This window comes from Heptranchias perlo, chromosome 41, assembly GCF_035084215.1.
Source record: "Heptranchias perlo isolate sHepPer1 chromosome 41, sHepPer1.hap1, whole genome shotgun sequence".
NCBI classification, from domain to species: Eukaryota; Metazoa; Chordata; class Chondrichthyes; order Hexanchiformes; family Hexanchidae; genus Heptranchias; species Heptranchias perlo.
Window position 1 is genome coordinate 16,396,388 of NC_090365.1, and position 18,681 is coordinate 16,415,068.

General features: G+C 49.5%; 1 protein-coding gene across 2 annotated transcripts in view; it reads right to left on the reverse strand.

Moving 5' to 3' along the window:
- LOC137306094 (spectrin beta chain, non-erythrocytic 1-like) overlaps positions 1-18,681 on the reverse strand; it is a 321,761-nt gene that overhangs the window by 173,434 nt on the left and 129,646 nt on the right. For both annotated transcript variants that reach the window (XM_067975159.1, XM_067975160.1), the window contains exons 15-16: positions 14,776-14,913; positions 8,930-9,686 (exon numbers count right to left, since the gene is read on the reverse strand). In XM_067975159.1, the coding sequence (XP_067831260.1) occupies positions 8,930-9,686; positions 14,776-14,913 (895 nt within the window). The remainder of the gene's footprint in view (positions 1-8,929; positions 9,687-14,775; positions 14,914-18,681) is intronic.

Here is an 18,681-nt window from a genome sequence, read left to right on the forward strand (position 1 = left end):
ATCTTGTTTTGCAGGGTCCCTTAGGGAAGAGCGACCATAACATGATAGAATTCCTCATTAAGATGGAGAGTGAAGTAGTTGAATCCGAAACTAGGGTCCTGAATCTAAATAAAGGAAATTAAGAAAGTATGAGGTGTGAGTTGGCTATGATAGATTGGGCAACTTTACTAAAAGGGATGACGGTGGATAGGCAATGGCTAATATTTAAAGAACGTGTGCTGGAATTACAACAATTATTCATTCCTGTCTGGCACAAAAATAAAACAGGAAAGGTGGCTCAACCGTGGCTTACAAAAGAAATTAGGGATAGTATTAGATCCAAAGAGGAGACATATAAAATTGCCAGAAAAAAACGCCAAGCCTGAGGATTGGGAGCAGTTTAGAATTCAGGAAAGGAGGACAAAGAGATTGATTAAGAGGGGAAAAATAGAGTGAGAGTAAACTAGCAGGGAACATAAACACTTCTATAAAAGCTTCTATAAATATGTCAAGAGAAAAAGATTAGTTGAAGACAAATGTAGGTCCCTTACAGTCAGAAATGGGGGAAATTATAATGGGGAACAAAGAAATGGCAGAACAATTAAACACATACTTTGGTTCTGTCTTCACAAAGGAGGACACAAATAACCTGCCAGAAATGTTAGGGAACCAAGGGTCCAGTGAAGGAAACCAGTATTAGTAAAAAAAAAAATAGAACGAGGGAAATTAATGGGGCTAAAGGTTGACAAATCCCCAGGGCCTGATAATCTACATCCCAGAGTACTAAAGGAAGTGGCCCTGGAAATAGTGGATGCATTGGTGATCATCTTCCAAAATTCTAGACTCTGGAACAGTTCCTACAGATTGGAGGGTGGCAAATGTAACCCCACTATTTAAAAAAGGAGGGAGAGAAAAAACAGGGAATTACAGACCAGTTAGCCTAACATCAGTAGTGGGGAAAATGCTAGAGTCTGTTATAAAAGATGTGATAACAGAACACTTGGAAGGTATTAACAGGATTGGACAAAGTCAGCATGGGTTTATGAAAGGGAATTCATGCTTAACAAATCTACTGAAGTTTTTTGAGGCTGTAACTAGTAGAATAGATAGGGGAGAACCAGTGGATGTGGTGTACTTGGATTTTCAGAAGGCTTTTGATAAGGTCCCACACAAGAGGTTAGTGTGCAAAATTAAATGGGATTGGGGGGAATATACTGGCATGGATTGAGAATTGGTTGACAGACAGGAAACAGAGAGCAGGAATAAACAGGTCTTTTTACAGGTGGCAGGCAGTGACTAGTGGGGTACCGCAGGGATCAGTGCTTGGGCCCCAGCTATTCACAATATATATCAAAGATTTGGATGAGGGAACCAAATGTAACATTTTCAAGTTTGCAGACGACACAAAGCTGGGGTGGAATGTGAGCTGTGAGGAGGATGCAAAGAGGCTCCAATGTGATTTAGACAAGTTGGGTGAGTGGGCAAGAACATGGCAGATGCAGTATAACGTGGATAAATGTGAGGTTATCCACTTTGGTTGTAAAAACAGAAAGACAGATTATCTGAATGGTGATAGATTGGGAAAAGGGGAGGTGCAACGAGACCTGGGTGTCCTTGTACACCAGTCGCTGAAAGCGAGCATTCAGGTGCAGCAAGCAGTTAGGAAGGTGAATGGTATGTTGGCCTTCATTGCAAGAGGATTTGAGTACAGGAACAGGGGTGTCTTACTGCAGTTGTGCGGGGCCTTGGTGAGATCACATCTGGAGTATTGTGTGCAGTTTTGGTCTCCTTATCTGAGGAAGGATGTCCTTGCGATGGAGGGAGTGCAACGAAGGTTTACCAGACTGATTCCTGGGATGGCAGGACTGACATATGAGGAGAGATTGGGTCGACTAGGCCTACATTCACTAGAGTTTAGAAGAATGAGAGGTGATCTCATCGAAACATATAAAAGTCTAACAGGACTAGACAGACTAGATGCAGGGAGGATGTTCCCGATGGCTGGGGAGTCCAGAACCAGGGGTCACAGTCTCAGGATACGGGGTATGCCATTTAGAACCGAGATGAGGAGATATTTCTTCACTCTGAGGGTGGTGAACTTGTGGAATTCTCTATCACAGAAGGCAGTGGAGGCCAAGTCATTAGATGTGTTCAAGAAGGAGATAGATATATTTCTTAATGCTAAAGGGATTAAGGGATGTGGGGAAAAAGCGGGAACAGAGTACTGAGTTCGATGATCAGCCATGATCATTTTGAATGGCGGAGCAGGCCCGAAGGGCCGAATGGCCTACTCTTGCTCCTATTTTCTATGTACTCTCTCACCGACTTTCCTGCCCAGTGCGCCCGCTGGGGGCAAATCTTGCCAACGGCCTTCCCGTCCCACTCACCCCTCCCAGCGCTGACCCTGTGGGCTCTGCCAGCAGATCAGTGATCTCCGCCCTCTCCGCATCTCCCTCCAGAATGTCCGTTCAATTGTGAACAAGGCCCTTCCCAACCATGAGCTTATTGTGAATGATTGCATTGACATCGTGGCCTTGACCAAAACCTGGCTGATGGGTGATGACACTTTTCCCCTTATTGAAGCCTCCCCGCCCTGGCTATATCTTCCACCACTTGCCTGCCCAGACCGCCACGGTGGTGGTGTGACCCTTATCACCAAGTCACACGTTGGCCTGTCCCCCTAGTCCTCTGGCACCTTCTCTTTCTTTGAGAATCTCACCTTGTTCTTCCCCTCTTGCCTCTCCTTTAAAATCCTCGTTCTCCACCGCCCACCCAAATACCACGCCAAGTTTCTCACCGAGATATCTTCACTGCTTTCCTCCCTCAGTCCCTGCACCAAACAACTTCTCATCCTTGGTAATTTCAACCTCCATCTCAACTCATCATGCTTTCACTCCTCTGAGCTCACTGCCCTCCTATCCTTACTTCATCGCTCCCTCCATATAAACTCCCCCACCCATATTCACAGTCAATCCCTCGACCCTGCCATCTCACGTGGCCTCTCTACTCCCATCATGTAACTCACGGATAAGAACATCTCCGATCACTTCCTTGTATCCCTCTCCACTCACATCACCCTTCCCCCTCCCAATCCCAATCCCATTTCCTTCTGTGTCAGCCCCTGGAAAAAAACTCTCCCCCAAGTCACTTACAATTGCACTTTCAAATTCCCAATTGTCTGGCCATGGGCCCTCCATTCACCCTGATATTTCTGCACCTACTGATCTGCTCAATCACACCCTCACCTCCACCTTTGATGCCCTTGTCCCCATTAAAACCATTACTCCCTCTCACCGCGGACGTTCCCCCTGGTATGGGCCTCATCTCGGCTCCCTTAAGTCCAAGGGACACAGTCTTAATCACAGAATCGTTACAGTACAGAAGGCGGCCCTTCGGTTCATCAAGCCTGTGCAAGAGCAATCCAGCTAGTCCCACTCCCCCGCTCTTTCTCGATAGCCCGAAAGATTTTTTCCCTTCAAGTATTGATCCAATTTCCTTTTGAAGGAAATTGTGGCCACGATTACAGTTGCTTCCTCCACCCCGTCAGGCAGCGCATTCCAGATCATAACTGTTCGTAAAAAAGTTTTTCCTCATGTCGCCTTTGGTTCTTTTGCCAATCACCTTAAATCTGTGTCACCTGGTTCTCGACCCTTCAGCCAATGGGAACAATTTCTCTTTATTTACTTTAACTTCATGATTTTGAATAGTCCATCAAATCTCTTCTCAACCTCTGCTCTAAGAAGAACAATCCCAGCTTCTCCAGTCTATCCACGTAACTAAAGTCCCTCATCCCTGGAACCATTCTAGTAAATCTTTTCTGCACCCTCTCTAAGGCCTTCACATCCTTCCTAAAGCGCAGTGCCCAGAATTGGACACAATACTCCAGTTGTAGCCGAACCAGTGTTTTATAAAGGTTCATCATAACTTCCTTGCTTTTGTACCCTATGCTCAGAATCAATTCTGAGGGACATGATAAACTGTCACTTAGAAAGGCACGGACTAATCAAGGACAGTCAGCACGGATTTGTTAAGGGGAGGTTATGTCTGACTAACTTGATTGAATTTTTCGAGGAGGTGACAATGAGGATCGATGAGGGTAGCGCAACTGATGTAGTCTACATGGATTTTAGCAAGGCTTTTGACAAGGTCCCACATGGCAAATATCAATGGACTGGTCAGATAGGCAGAAAGGTGGCAAATGGAGTTCAATCTGGAGAAGTGTGAGCTAATGCATTTGGGGACAGCAAACAAGGCAAGGGAATACACAATAAATGGGAGGATACTGAGAGTTGTAGAGGAAGTGAGGGACCTTGGAGTGCATGTCCACAGATCCTTGAAGGTAGCAGGACAGGTAGATAAGGTGGTTAAAAGGCATTTGGAATACTTTCCTTTATTAGCTGAGGCATAGAATATAAGAGCAGGGATGTTATGCTGGAACTGTATAAAACATTGGTTAGGCCACAGCTTGAGTACTGTGTACAGTTCTGGTCACCACATTACAGGAAGGATGTAATTGCACTCGAGAGGGTGCAGAGGAGATTTACGAGAATGTTGCCAGGATTGGGGAATTTTAGCTATGATGACAGATTGGATAGGCTGGGGTTGTTTTCCCTGGAACAGAGGAGGCTGAGGGGTGATTTGATTGAGGTGTATAAAATTATGAGGGTCCTAGATAGAGTGGATAGGAAGGACCTATTTCCCTTAGCGAAGGGTCAATAACCAGGGGGGCATAGATTTAAAGTGATTGGTAGAAAGATCAGAGCGGAAACGAGGACAAATTGTTTCACCCAGAGGGTGGTGGGGGTCTGGAACTCACTGCCTGAGAGGGTGGGAGAGGCAGAAACCCTCAACTCATTTAAAAAATACCTGGACGTGCACCTGAAGAGCCGTGACCTGCAGGGTTACGGACCAAATGTGGGAAAGTGGGATTAGGCTGGATGGCTCATTTCTCAGCCAGCGCGGACACAATGGGCCGAATGGCCTCCTTCTGTGCCATAAATTTTCTATGATTCTACTTATAAAGCCCAGGACCCCGTATGCTTTATTAACCGCTTTCTCAACCTGGCCTGTCACCTTCAGCGATTTGTGCACATATACTCCCAGGTCTCTCTGTTCCTGCACCACCTTTAGAATTGTACCATTTAGTTTGTATTGCCTCTCCTCATTGTTCCTGTCAAAATGTATCACTTCGCACTTCTCTGCAAATGTAAATTTCATCTGCCATGTGTCCGCCTGTTCCAGCAGCCTGTCTATATCCTCTTGAAGTCTATCACTACACTTCCAAGTTTTGTGTCAACTGCAAATTTGGAAATTGTGCCCTTTACACTATTACTATCCCAGTCTATATTAGGATAGTTCAAGTTCCCCATTATCACCACTCTATGGATCTTGCACCTCTCTGTAATTTCTGTGCAAATTTGCTCCTCTATCTCCTTCCCACTAGTTGGTGGCTTATAGAATACACCCAGTAGTGTAATGGCACCTCTATTGTTCCTTAACTCTAACCAAATAGGTTCTGTCCTTGACCCCTCCAGGACATCCTCTCTCTCCAACACTGCAATATTCTCCTTAATCAATAGTGACGTGCCTTGGGATGTTTTACTACGTTAAAGGTGCTATAGAAATGCAAATTGTTGTTGTGAAAATGACTCTGTACCTTCTTACATTAACCAATTTGACTGACATTGATTAGGCCAGGCTCCTGCCACAAACTGAACTTATTAATCCAGTGAATAAAATGTTATTCATTCTTAAGTCATCACCAGCCCAGGTCTGTGCATCACATTCCTTGGCAGCCCACCTGCTGGCATATAGGACCCCATGTTGGGGGCAGGGAGACTCAACACTAACCTCACGTGGGGGGGGGGAGGGGAGACTCGACACTGACCCCGTGTGGGGGGGGGGGCAGAGAGACTCGACACTGACCCCATTTTGGGAGGGGGAACGGGGAGACTCGATACTGACCCCATGTGGGGAGCGGGTGGACTCGACACTGACCCCATGAAATTAAAGGGACAGTGGCAGCGTGGATACAAAATTAGCTAAGGAACAGAAAGCAGAGAGTAGTGGTTGTTTTTCAGACTGGAGGGAAGTTTACAGTGGTGTTCCCCAGGGGTCAGTATTAGGACCACTGCTATTTTGATATATATTAATGACCTGGACTTGGATATAGAGTGTACAATTTCAAAGTTTGCAGATGACACAAAACTCGAAAATGTAGTTAACAGTGAGGAGGATAGTAACGGACTTCAGGAGGACACAGACAGGCTGGTGAAATGGGCAGACACATGGCAGATAAATTTTACCAGAGAAGTGTGAAGTGATATATTTTGGTAGGAAGAGTGAGGAGAGGCAATATAAACTAAAGGGTACAATTTTAAAGAGGGTACGGGAACAGAAAGACCTGGGAGTTTATGTTCACAAATCTTTGAAGGTGGCAGGTCAAGTTGAGAAGGCTGTTAAAAAATCATTTGGCATCCTTGGCTTTATTAATAGAGGCACAGAATACAAAAGCAAGGAAGTTATGCTAAACCTTTATAAAACACTGGTTAGGCCTCAGCTCGAGTATTGTGTTCAGTTCTGGGCATCACACTTTAGGAAGGATGTCATGGCCTTGGAGAGGATGCAGAGGAGATTTACTAGAATGGTTCCAGGGATGAGGGACTTCAGTTATGTGGAGACACTGGAGAAGCTGGGATTGTTCTCCTTAGAGCAGAGAAGGTTAAGGGGAGATTTGATAGAGGTGTTCAAAATCATGAACGGTTTTGATGGCATAAATAAGGAGAGACTGTCTCCAGTGGCAGAAGAGTCAATAACCAGAGGATTTAAGCAATTTGGCAAAAGAACCAGAGGCGACATGAGGAAAAAAGATTTTACGTGTGAGTTGTGATGATCTGGAATGCGCTGCCTGAAAGGGAGGTGGAAATGGATTCAATAGTAACTTTCAAAAAGGAATTGGATAAATAAATGAAGTGGAATAATTTACAGGGCTATGGGGAAAGAGCAGGGGAGTGGGACTAATTGGATCGCTCTGGGCCGAATGGCCTCCTTCTGTGCTCTATGATTCTATGACCCCATGTGCTGGACAGTGAGACTATACTGACCTCGTTGTTTAGCACCGTTACATTCTGGGATGGCACGTCGTTTAGCAACATTATATTCTGCAATGATGTATGAAATGGAATCATGGACCCATCTAAAGATTAGAATCATAGAATGATACAGCACAGAAAGAGGCCATTTGGCCAGCTCTTTGAAAGAGTTATCCAATTAGTCCCATTCCCCTGCTCTTTCCCCATAGCCCTGCTCATTTTTCCACTTCATTTATTTATCCAAATTCCTTTTGAAAGTTACTATTAAATCTGCTTCCACCGCCCTTTCAGGCAGCGCATTCCAGATCAGATCAACTCGCTGATTAAAAACATTTCTCCTCATAAGAACATAAGAAATAGGAGCAGGAGTAGGCCAATCGGCCCCTCGAGCCTGCTCCGCCATTCAATAAGATCATGGCTGATCTGATCCTAACCTCAAATAACCTCATCTCTGCCCTGGGTCTTTTGCCAATTACCTGAAATCTGTGTCCTCTGGTTACCGACCCTCCTGCCAGTGGAAACAGTTTCTCCTTATTTACTCTATCAAAACCCTTCATGATTTTGAACACCTCTATCAAATCTCCCCTCAACCTTTTCTGTTCTAAGGAGAACAATCCCAGCTTCTCCAGTCTCTCCACGTAACTGAAGTCCCTCATCCCTGGAACCATTCTAGTAAATCTCCTCTGCACCCTCTCTAAGGCCTTGACATCCTTCCTAAAGTGTGATGCCCAGAATTGAACACAATACTCCAGCTGAGGCCTAACCAATGTTTTATTAAGGTTTAGCATAACTTTCTTGCCTTTATACTCTATGCCTTGATGAATAAAGCCCAAGATCCCAAATGCTTTTTTAAACGGCCTTCTCAACTTGTCCTAGCACCTTCAAAGATTTGTGTAAGTACACCCACAGGTCTCTCTGTTCCTGCACTCCCTTTAAAATGGTACCATTTAGTTTATATTGCCTCTCCTCAACCTTCCTTCCAAAATGTATCACTTCTCTGCAGTAAATTTTATCTGCCATGTGTCTGCTTATTTCACCAGTCTGTCTGTGACCTCCTGAAGTCTGTTACTATCCTCCACATTGTTTACTACATTTCCGAGTTTTGTGTCATCTGCAAATATTGAATTTATACCCTGTATACCCAAGTCCGGGTCAGTAATATATATCAAAAAGAGCAGTGGTCCTAATACTGACCCCTGAGGAACATCACTGTATACTTCCCTCCAGTCTGAAAAACAACCGTTCACCACTACTCTCTACTTTCTGTCCCCGAGACAATTTTGTATCCATGCTGCCACTGTCCCTTTAATCCCAAGGGCTTTAATTTTGTTAATAAGTCTATTATGTGGTACTTTATCAAACACCTTTTGAAAGTCCATTTACACAACATCAACTGCACTGCCCTTATCAAACTTCTCTGTTATTTCATCAAAGAACTCAATCAAGTTAGTCAAACACGATTTTCCTTTATCAAATCCGTGCTGACTTTCATTTATTAGCCCATATTTTTCCAAGTGACAATTAATTTTGTCCCGGATTATTGTCTCTAAAAGTTTCTCCACCACCGACATTAGACTGACTGGCCTATAATTGCTAGGTTTGTCCCGCTCCCCTTTTTTGAATACGGATGTAACATTTGCAATCCTCCAGTCCACCCTCACCGCCCCGATATCTAAGGAGGATTGGAAAACTGGGGCCAGAGCCTCCGCAATTTACCACCCTTAATTCCCTCAGTAACCTAGGATGCACCCCATCTGGACCGGGTGACCTTTCTATTTTGGGGAATGCATCCTATGGCTTAATGTAAGTTGGACCTAGCATTTAGCCAGAGTGTGGCGATCAGAGGGAAGGCTGCTCACCTGGCTGTTCAGAAAGGCCTCGGTCTGCCTAACATCCCGCAGGAAGAGATGGTAAATGTGAGACTGCAGCAGCACCTCCTGCCTGCACTCCCACATCTGGTGCAACTTCTTCCACCCCACCTCCAGCTTCTGCAGCCACTGCTGAATGGAGAGGAGGGGAAGTTCGGCTTCATCCAGCGACACCAGTTCATTCACTGCTAGAATATTCTGGTAGTCCTCCTCGTGTTGGGAAATTTCCTCTTTCAGCGCTTCATGATGTCTCAACAGGGTCTCGGCCTCTGCCAGTGCGTTTGGCAGTTCCTCTGCTACAACCGCTGCTTGTGTCTTGGCGAGCCACGAGAGGAAGCTGTCCAGGTCTTGGATAAACTGCTGCAACTTGCTGGCGACACTCAGGGAATCCTCACAGCCTTGCAAAGCCCGCTTTAGTTGTTCCCATTCCTCACTGATTTCCTCGAACTGGATCAGGATCTCCATGGCCTGAGTGGGGTGAGCGGCAGCCAGCCCTTCCGCCTCCAGCTGCAGGCCAATCAGCTTGGGCTCGATCCCAACCAGTGCCCTCTCCATCGTCGAGAGTTTTCTCTGGAGAGCAATCACTCCCCCGAGGTCATTGCCAAGATATTGAGTCGACTCAATGGCTTTTCTCTTCTCGCTGATTTGAGACTTAACCTCGTTGCACTCCAGTAAGTAATTCTGGATACACAGCAGAGAATTAATTTTCTCCTTTTTACTTTCGAACAACTGGACAATCTGGCTCCACCTGCAAAAAGGAACACAATTAACCTTGGCAAAATGTTCACTTCACTGATCGGCTGATCAAAGATTTCCTATGACAGTCAAGGCCCTGAGGATGGGATCTGGATTGTGTTCACTCACCCAGACAGGCCCTGCACACGATGGTAAAATGATTCAGCCTCTCCTGCCAGTCTTGCTCATCTCACTCAATAACCTGCTCCTTTCTACCGCTGGCAGATAACAGTGCCGAGAAATACAACAGTCAAAGTAAACCCCGGATGGAACTAGGAACAGGACGAGGCCATTCAGCCTCTCGAGCCTGTTTCGCCATTCAATGAGATCATGGCGAATCTGTATCTTAACTCCATTTCATGAAACGTATAAAACTCTTTAGGGGGCTTGACAGGGTAGATGCTGAGAGGCTGTTTCCCCTGACTAGAGAGTCTAGAATTAGGGGTATTAGTCTCAGGATAAGAGGTCGGCCATTTAGCACTGAGATGAGGAAAAATTTCTTCGCTCGGGAGGGTTGTGAATCTTTGGAATTCTCGACCCCAGAGGGCTGTGGATGCTCAGTCGTTGAGTATATTCAAGACTGAGATAGACAGATATTTGGACTCTAGGGGAATCAAGGGAAATGGGGATAGGGCTGGAAGGTGGAGTTGAGATGGAAGATCAGCCATGAACTTACTGAATGGTGGAGCAGGCGCGAGGGGCCGATTGGCCTACTCCTGCTCCTATTTCATATGTTCTTATCCACCCGCCTTTGCTCCATATCCCTTAATACCCTTGGCTGGCGAAAAATCGATCGATCTCAGATTTAAAATGATTAATTGAGCTAGCATCTACTGCTTTTTGTGGGACAGAGTTCCACACTTCTATCACCTTTTGTATGAAGAAGTGTTTCCTAACGTTTCTCCTGAATGGCCTGGCTCTGATCAAGGTTAAGTCCCCTTGTTCTAGACCAGCACCAGCAGAAAAAAATTCTCTCTCTCTACCCGATCAATCCCTTTCAAAAATCCTAAAAACCTCAATCAAATCACCCCTTTATTGTCTATGCTCCAGGGAATACAAATCTAGTTTATGTAATCTGTCCTCATAATCTAACCCTTGGAGCCCTGGTAGCATTCCTTCCAAGCACTTACTCACCAATAACCTGCTCACCGATGCTCAGTTTGGGTTCCGCCAGGACCACTCGGCTCCAGACCTCATTACAGCCTTGGTCCAAATATGGACAAAAGAGCTGAATTCCAGAGGTGAGGTGAGAGTGACTGCCCTTGACATCAAGGCAGCATTTGACTGAGTGTGGCACACTCTCCAGTGGCTGGAGTCATACCGAGCACAAAGGAAGATGGTAGTGGGTGTTGGAGGCCAATCATCTCAGCCCCAGGACATTGCTGCAGGAGTTCCTCAGGGCAGTGTCCTAGGCCCAATCATCTTCAGCTGCTTCATCAATGACCTTCCCTCCATCATAAGGTCAGAAATGGGGATGTTCGCTGATGATTGCACAGTGTTCAGTTCCATTCGCAACCCCTCAAATAATGAAGCAGTCCGAGCCCACATGCAGCAAGACCTGGACAACATCCAGGCTTGGGCTCATAAGTGGCAAGTAACGTTCGCGCCAGATAAGTGCCAGGCAATGACCATCTCCAACAAGAGAGAGTCCAACCACCTCCCCATGACATTCAACGGCATTAACATCGCCGAATCCCCCACCATCAACATCCTGGGGGTCACCATTGAGCAGAAACTTAACTGGACCAGCCATATAAATACCATGGCTACGAGAGCAGGTCAGAGGCTGGGAATTCTGCGGCGAGTGACTCACCTCCTGACTCCCCAAAACCTTTCCACCATCTACAAAGCACAAGTCAGGAGTGTGATGGAATACTCTCCACTTGTCTGGATGAGTGCAGCTCCAACAACACTCAAGAAGCTCGACACCATCCAGGACAAAGCAGCCCGCTTGATTGGCACCCCATCCACCACCCTAAACATTCACTCCCTTGCAGCAACTCGCCAAGGCTTCTTCGACAGCACCTCCCAAACCTGCGACCTCTACCACCTAGAAGGACAAGAGCAGCAGGCACATGGGAACAACACCACCTGCACGTTCCCCTCCAAGTCACACACCATCCCGACTTGGAAATATATCGCCGTTCCTTCATCGTCGCTGGGTCAAAATCCTGGAACTCCCTTCCTAACAGCATTGTGGGAGAACCTTCACCACACGGACTGCAGCGGTTCAAGAAGGCGGCTCACCACTACCTTCTCCAGGGCAATTAGGGATGGGCAATAAATGTCGGCCTTGCCAGCGACGCCCACATCCCATGAACGAATAAAAAAAAGGTCAATATATCCTTCCTGAGGTGCGGTGTCCAGAACTGTACACAGCACTCCAGATGTGGTCTAACCAGGGCTTTGTATAGCTGTAGCAAAACTTCCTCCCCTTTATATTCTTGCCTTCGAGTTATAAAGGCTGACATTCTATTAACATTTCCATCTAATCAACTCAGGATGGAAATCCAGGCTGTTGCAGGGACTCAGGGTCTCACCATCCATGGTGAGATGTGTCTCAGTGTCTCTGTGAGGTACACGAGTGAACTGAGGCTCAGGAGAGAGCCTCCCCCATACACAGTGTATACCAGACAACTGAGGGTCAGGATAGAGTCCCCCCATACACAGTGTATACCAGACAACTGAGGGTCAGGATAGAGTCCCCCCATACACAGTGTATACCAGACAACTGAGGGTCAGGACAGAGTCCCCCCATACACAGTGTATACCAGACAACTGAGGGTCAGGAGAGAGTCCCCCCATACACAGTGTATACCAGACAACTGAGGGTCAGGACAGAGTCCCCCCATACACAGTGTATACCAGACAACTGAGGGTCAGGATAGAGTCCCCCTGTACACAGTGTATACCAGAGAACTGAGGGTCAGGAGAGAGTCTCCCCATACACAGTGTATACCAGAGAACTGAGGGTCAGGAGAGAGTCCCCCTGTACACAGTGTGTACAGGAGCTTGTCTCAATATAAACTCATCAAACCAGCGAATAAAACCCAACTGGGCACAAAAAAGAAACTGCCCCAGACTCAGGTTCCGTGTGAACACACCCTGCACTGGACACAGGCTCCGTGTGAGCACACCCTGCACTGGACACAGGCTCCGTGTGAACACACCCTGCCCCAGACACAGGCTCCGTGTGAACACACCCTGCCCCAGACACAGGCTCCGTGTGAACACACCCTGCACTAGACACAGGCTCCGTGTGAACACACCCTGCACTAGACACAGGCTCCGTGTGAACACACCCTGCACTAGACACAGGCTCCGTGTGAACACACCCTGCACTAGACACAGGCTCCGTGTGAACACACCCTGCACTAGACACAGGCTCCGTGTGAACACACCCTGCCCCAGACACAGGCTCCGTGTGAACACACCCTGCCCCATATACAGGCTCCGTGTGAACACACCCTGCCCCAGACACAAACAAACACTCCATCTCGGCATATGGTGCCCCAGACACAGATATGTGCTCCGTCTGGGAACACCTCGCCCCAGACACAGGCGCCGTCCGGGCACTCCTCGCTCCAGACACAGGCTGAGACTGGGCACACCTCGCCCCAGACACGGGCGCCGTCCGGGCACTCCTCGCTCCAGACACAGGATCAGACTGGGCACTCCTCGCCCCAGACACAGGCTCAGACTGGGCACTCCTCGCCCCAGACACAGGCTCAGACTGGGCACTCCTCGCCCCAGACACAGGCTCAGACTGGGCACTCCTCGCCCCAGACACAGGCTCAGACTGGGCACTCCTCGCCCCAGACGCAGGCGCCGTCTGGGCACACCTCGCCCCAGACGCAGGCTCAGACTGGGCACACCTCGCCCCAGACACAGGTGCCGTCTGGGCACACCTCGCCCCAGAGGCAGGCTCAGACTGGGCACACCTCGCCCCAGACACAGGCGCCGTCTGGGCACACCTCGCCCCAGACACAGGATCAGACTGGGCACTCCTCGCCCCAGACACAGGATCAGACTGGGCACTCCTCGCCCCAGACACAGGCGCCGTCTGGGCACACCTCGCCCCAGACACAGGATCAGACTGGGCACTCCTCGCCCCAGACACAGGATCAGACTGGGCACTCCTCGCCCCAGACACAGGCTCAGACTGGGCACTCCTCGCCCCAGACACAGGCTCAGACTGGGCACTCCTCGCCCCAGACACAGGATCAGACTGGGCACTCCTCGCCCCAGACACAGGATCAGACTGGGCACTCCTCGCCCCAGACACAGGCTCAGACTGGGCACTCCTCGCCCCAGACACAGGCTCAGACTGGGCACTCCTCGCCCCAGACACAGGATCAGACTGGGCACTCCTCGCCCCAGACACAGGCTCAGACTGGGCACTCCTCGCCCCAGACACAGGCTCAGACTGGGCACTCCTCGCCCCAGACACAGGCTCAGACTGGGCACACCTCGCCCCAGACACAGGATCAGACTGGGCACACCTCGCCCCAGACACAGGATCAGACTGGGCACTTCTCGCCCCAGACACAGGATCAGACTGGGCACTCCTCGCCCCAAACTTTCTAATTAACCCACTGACCCCCAACAGCTCCTGGCATTTCTCGGGCTGCTGTTTAAAGTTTTTAGCACAGGTGCTGTGTCATTGAAACAAGAATTCAAATATTAATCAGAAACTACCAAATTAAACCCTACAAAACAACATTAATGTAAAAATTGGGACTTCTTACTTTGCTCCTCCTGTCTCTCCTTCTCGGTTCTCTCTCCTCTGAGTTTAATTTGATCTTTACTGTGTTTTTATCTTAAATCCTTTTCTAATTTGAATACTGAACCCTGCTGCTCGTGTGACCCCGATCATCAAAGTGACCTCAGCTTGGCTCAAACATTTAAAAGTGAAGTGAGATGCTGAATTCTGCTGATCTCAGAGGCAGAATCAGATCAGAATCTAATGTCAAAACAGAAAGCACCAACACACAGGGAGTACATTCACACACCCTGACCAGATAAACAATCACACCATTACTCACAGACGTACACACGCACTTACTCACACAGGCTGACAGGCCGAGGGTAACGGACGGTACCTGCTGTTGAGATGATCCTGGCAGCCCCTGACCTCGGTGGCACTGGGGTGTCCATTCGCCACCAGCTGCTGCACGATTTCGTTCACCTCCACAACACGAGCCAACAGGCTGTTCATCTCCTGGTCCAGACTCTCAAATCTACAGGAAGAGAACAATCCACTGAGGAAAGGCTACATTCAAACACCAAGCTGCAGACTGGACAATTTCCCAACCATGTCTTCAGAAGGTTCCGGTCACCCGTACCAATTCCCACACAAAGCCCATCCCTGGGGTCTGGAAAACCATTTTCCACTGAGATACCCATAGCCCCAGATGGGCCCCCAGCCGACGGCCAGGCTTGGCGCTGGGCCCCCAGCCGACGGCCAGGCTTGGCGCTGGGCCCCCAGCCGACGGCCAGGCTTGGCGCTGGGCCCCCAGCCGACGGCCAGGCTTGGCGCTGGGCCCCCAGCCGACGGCCAGGCTTGGCGCTGGGCCCCCAGCCGACGGCCAGGCTTGGCGCTGGGCCCCCAGCCGACGGCCAGGCTTGGCGCTGGGCCCCCAGCCGACGGCCAGGCTTGGCGCTGGGCCCCCAGCCGACGGCCAGGCTTGGCGCTGGGCCCCCAGCCGACGGCCAGGCTTGGCGCTGGGCCCCCAGCCGACGGCCAGGCTTGGCGCTGGGCCCCCAGCCGACGGCCAGGCTTGGCGCTGGGCCCCCAGCCGACGGCCAGGCTTGGCGCTGGGCCCCCAGCCGATGGCCAGATTTGGTGCTGGGCCCTACACTATACCCACCAAGTCCCAGTCAGGCCTTGTATTCGTCCCCCAAGAGGATCCTGCATTACCTGAGCACCTTCCCAACCCCTGATGCTGTAGGAACACATCACTGCAGTGCTCCAGATAGAGCAAAGGAACGGAATGGGTGCACAGTGTGCAACTTCAGGATCAGCAGCTGGCACAGGGGGGTCCAGGAGTGACAGCTGGCACAGGGGGTCCAGGAGTGACAGCTGGCACAGGGGGTCCAGGAGTGACAGCTGGCACAGGGGGTCCAGGAGTGACAGCTGGCACAGGGGGTCCAGGAGTGACAGCTGGCACAGGGGGTCCAGGAGTGACAGCTGGCACAGGGGATCCAGGAGTGACAGCTGGCACAGGGGATCCAGGAGTGACAGCTGGCACAGGGGATCCAGGAGTGACAGCTGGCACAGGGGATCCAGGAGTGACAGCTGGCACAGGGGATCCAGGAGTGACAGCTGGCACAGGGGATCCAGGAGTGACAGCTGGCACAGGGGATCCAGGAGTGACAGCTGGCACGGGGATCCAGGAGTGACAGCTGGCACAGGGGATCCAGGAGTGACAGCTGGCACAGGGGATCCAGGAGTGACAGCTGGCACAGGGGGATCCAGGAGTGACAGCTGGCACAGGGGGATCCAGGAGTGACTTAGCAGTGTTGATTACTGCGCCTGTGAATCACCGTGGGATGTTTCGCTATGTTAAAGGATGTTTATACAGCTATAAATGCAAGTTGTTGTTGGTGGTGTTGTTGGTGTAACTGAGCTGCTCGCTGGGCCACTTCCGAGGGCACTTAGAGTCAACCATGTTGGTGTGGGACTGGAGTCACATATAGGCCCAGTCTGGGTACGGACGGCAGGTTTCTTTCCCTCAAGGACATTAATGAACCAGTTGGGTTTTTACGACAATCCGACACCTTGATGGTCACTTTTACTGAAAGAAGCTTTTTATTTCCAGATTTTTAAAACCAAATTGTAGTTCTCAAACTGCCATAGTGGGATTTGAGTTTACATTCTCTGGATTATTAGTCCAGGTCTCTGGATTATTAGTCCAGGTCTCTGGATTATTAGTCCAGGTCTCTGGATTATTAGTCCAGGTCTCTGGATTATTAGTCCAGGTCTCTGGATTATTAGTCCAGGTCTCTGGATTATTAGTCCAGGTCTCTGGATTATTAGTCCAGGTCTCTGGATTACTAATTCAGTAACATGACCACTGAACTCCCGTACCATGTGGTTAAGGGACAGTGTACAGTTCTGGGCGCTCCATTATAGGAAAGACATTAAAGCATCTACATGGCGTAGATTCACCAGGGTGGGAAACTCGAGTTACGAGGCGAGACTCGAGATTCTGGGACTGTTTCCACTGGAGCAGAGTAGGATAATCGGAGATTTAATAGAGGGTTTTAAAACTACGAAGGGTTTTGATAGAGTGAATAGAAAAAGATTATTTCCTCCGATTGGGGAGTCAGTGACGAGGGATCATCAATTTAAAATTATCACAGAGAGTGAGGGTAGGAGATGGGAGAACTTTCCTTACACAGAGGTTGTTGGAACACAGAATACTTTGCCACTGGGGTGGTTCAAGGAGAGACCGTTGCATCTTTTAACTGAAAGTTGGATAAATATTTGAAGTAGAGGAAGATACAGGGCTATGGGGAGAAAGCGGGGCAGTGGGATTAGTTAGGGATTGATACAGGGCTATGGGGAGAGAGCAGGGCAGTGGGATTAGTTTTAGATTGATACAGGGCTATGGGGAGACAGCGGGGCAGTGGGATTAGTTTGGGATTGATACAGGGCTATGGGGAGACAGCGGGGCAGTGGGATTAGTTTGGGATTGATACAGGGCTATGGGGAGAGAGCGGGGCAGTGGGATTAGTTTGGGATTGATACAGGGCGATGGGGAGAGAGCAGGGCAGTGGGATCAGTTTGGGATTGATACAGGGCTATGGGGAGAGAGCAGGGCAGTGGGATTAGTTTGGGATTGATACAGGGCTATGGGGAGAGAGCGGGGCAGTGGGATTAGTTTGGGATTGATACAGGGCTATGGGGAGAGAGCGGGGCAGTGGGATTAGTTTGGGATTGATACAGGGCTATGGGGAGACAGCGGGGCAGTGGGATTAGTTTGGGATTGATACAGGGCTATGGGGAGAGAGCGGGGCAGTGGGATTAGTTTGGGATTGATACAGGGCGATGGGGAGAGAGCAGGGCAGTGGGATCAGTTTGGGATTGATACAGGGCTATGGGGAGAGAGCAGGGCAGTGGGATTAGTTTGGGATTGATACAGGGCTATGGGGAGAGAGCGGGGCAGTGGGATTAGTTTTGGATTGATACAGGACTATGGGGAAAGAGCGGGGCAGTGGGATGAGTTTGGGATTGATACAGGGCTATGGCGAGAGAGCGGGGCAGTGGGATTAGTTTTAGATTGATACAGGGCTATGGGGAGAGAGCGGGGCAGTGGGATTAGTTTGGGATTGATACAGGGCAATGGGGAGAGAGCAGGGCAGTGGGATTAGTTTGGGATTGATACAGGGCTACAGGGAGAGAGCGGGGCAGTGGGCTTAGTTTGGGATTGATACAGGGCTACGGGGAGAGAGCGGGGCAGTGGGATTAGTTTGGGAATGATACAGGGCTATGGGGAGAGAGCAGGGCAGCGGCATTAGTTTTGGATTGATACAGGGCTATGGGGAGAGAGCGGGGCAATGGGATTAGTTTAGGATTGATACAGGGCTATGGGGAGAGAGCGGGACATTGGGAGTAGTTTATGATTGATACAGGGCTACGGGGAGAGAGCGGAAGAGTGGGATTAGTTTAGGATTGATACTGGGCTGCAGGGAGAGAGCAGGGCAGCGGGATTAATTTGGGATTGATACAGGGCTATGGGGAGAGAGCGGGGCAGTGGGATTAATTTGGGATTGATACAGGGCTATGGGGAGAGAGCGGGGCAGTGGGATTAGTTTGGGATTGATACAGGGCTATGGGGAGAGAGCAGGGCAGCGGGATTAGTTTTGGATTGATACAGGGCTATGGGGAGAGAGCAGGGCAGTGGGATTAGTTTGGGATTGATACAGGGCTATGGGGAGAGAGCGGGGCAGTGGGATTAGTTTGGGATTGATACAGGGCTATGGGGAGAGAGCGGGGCAGTGGG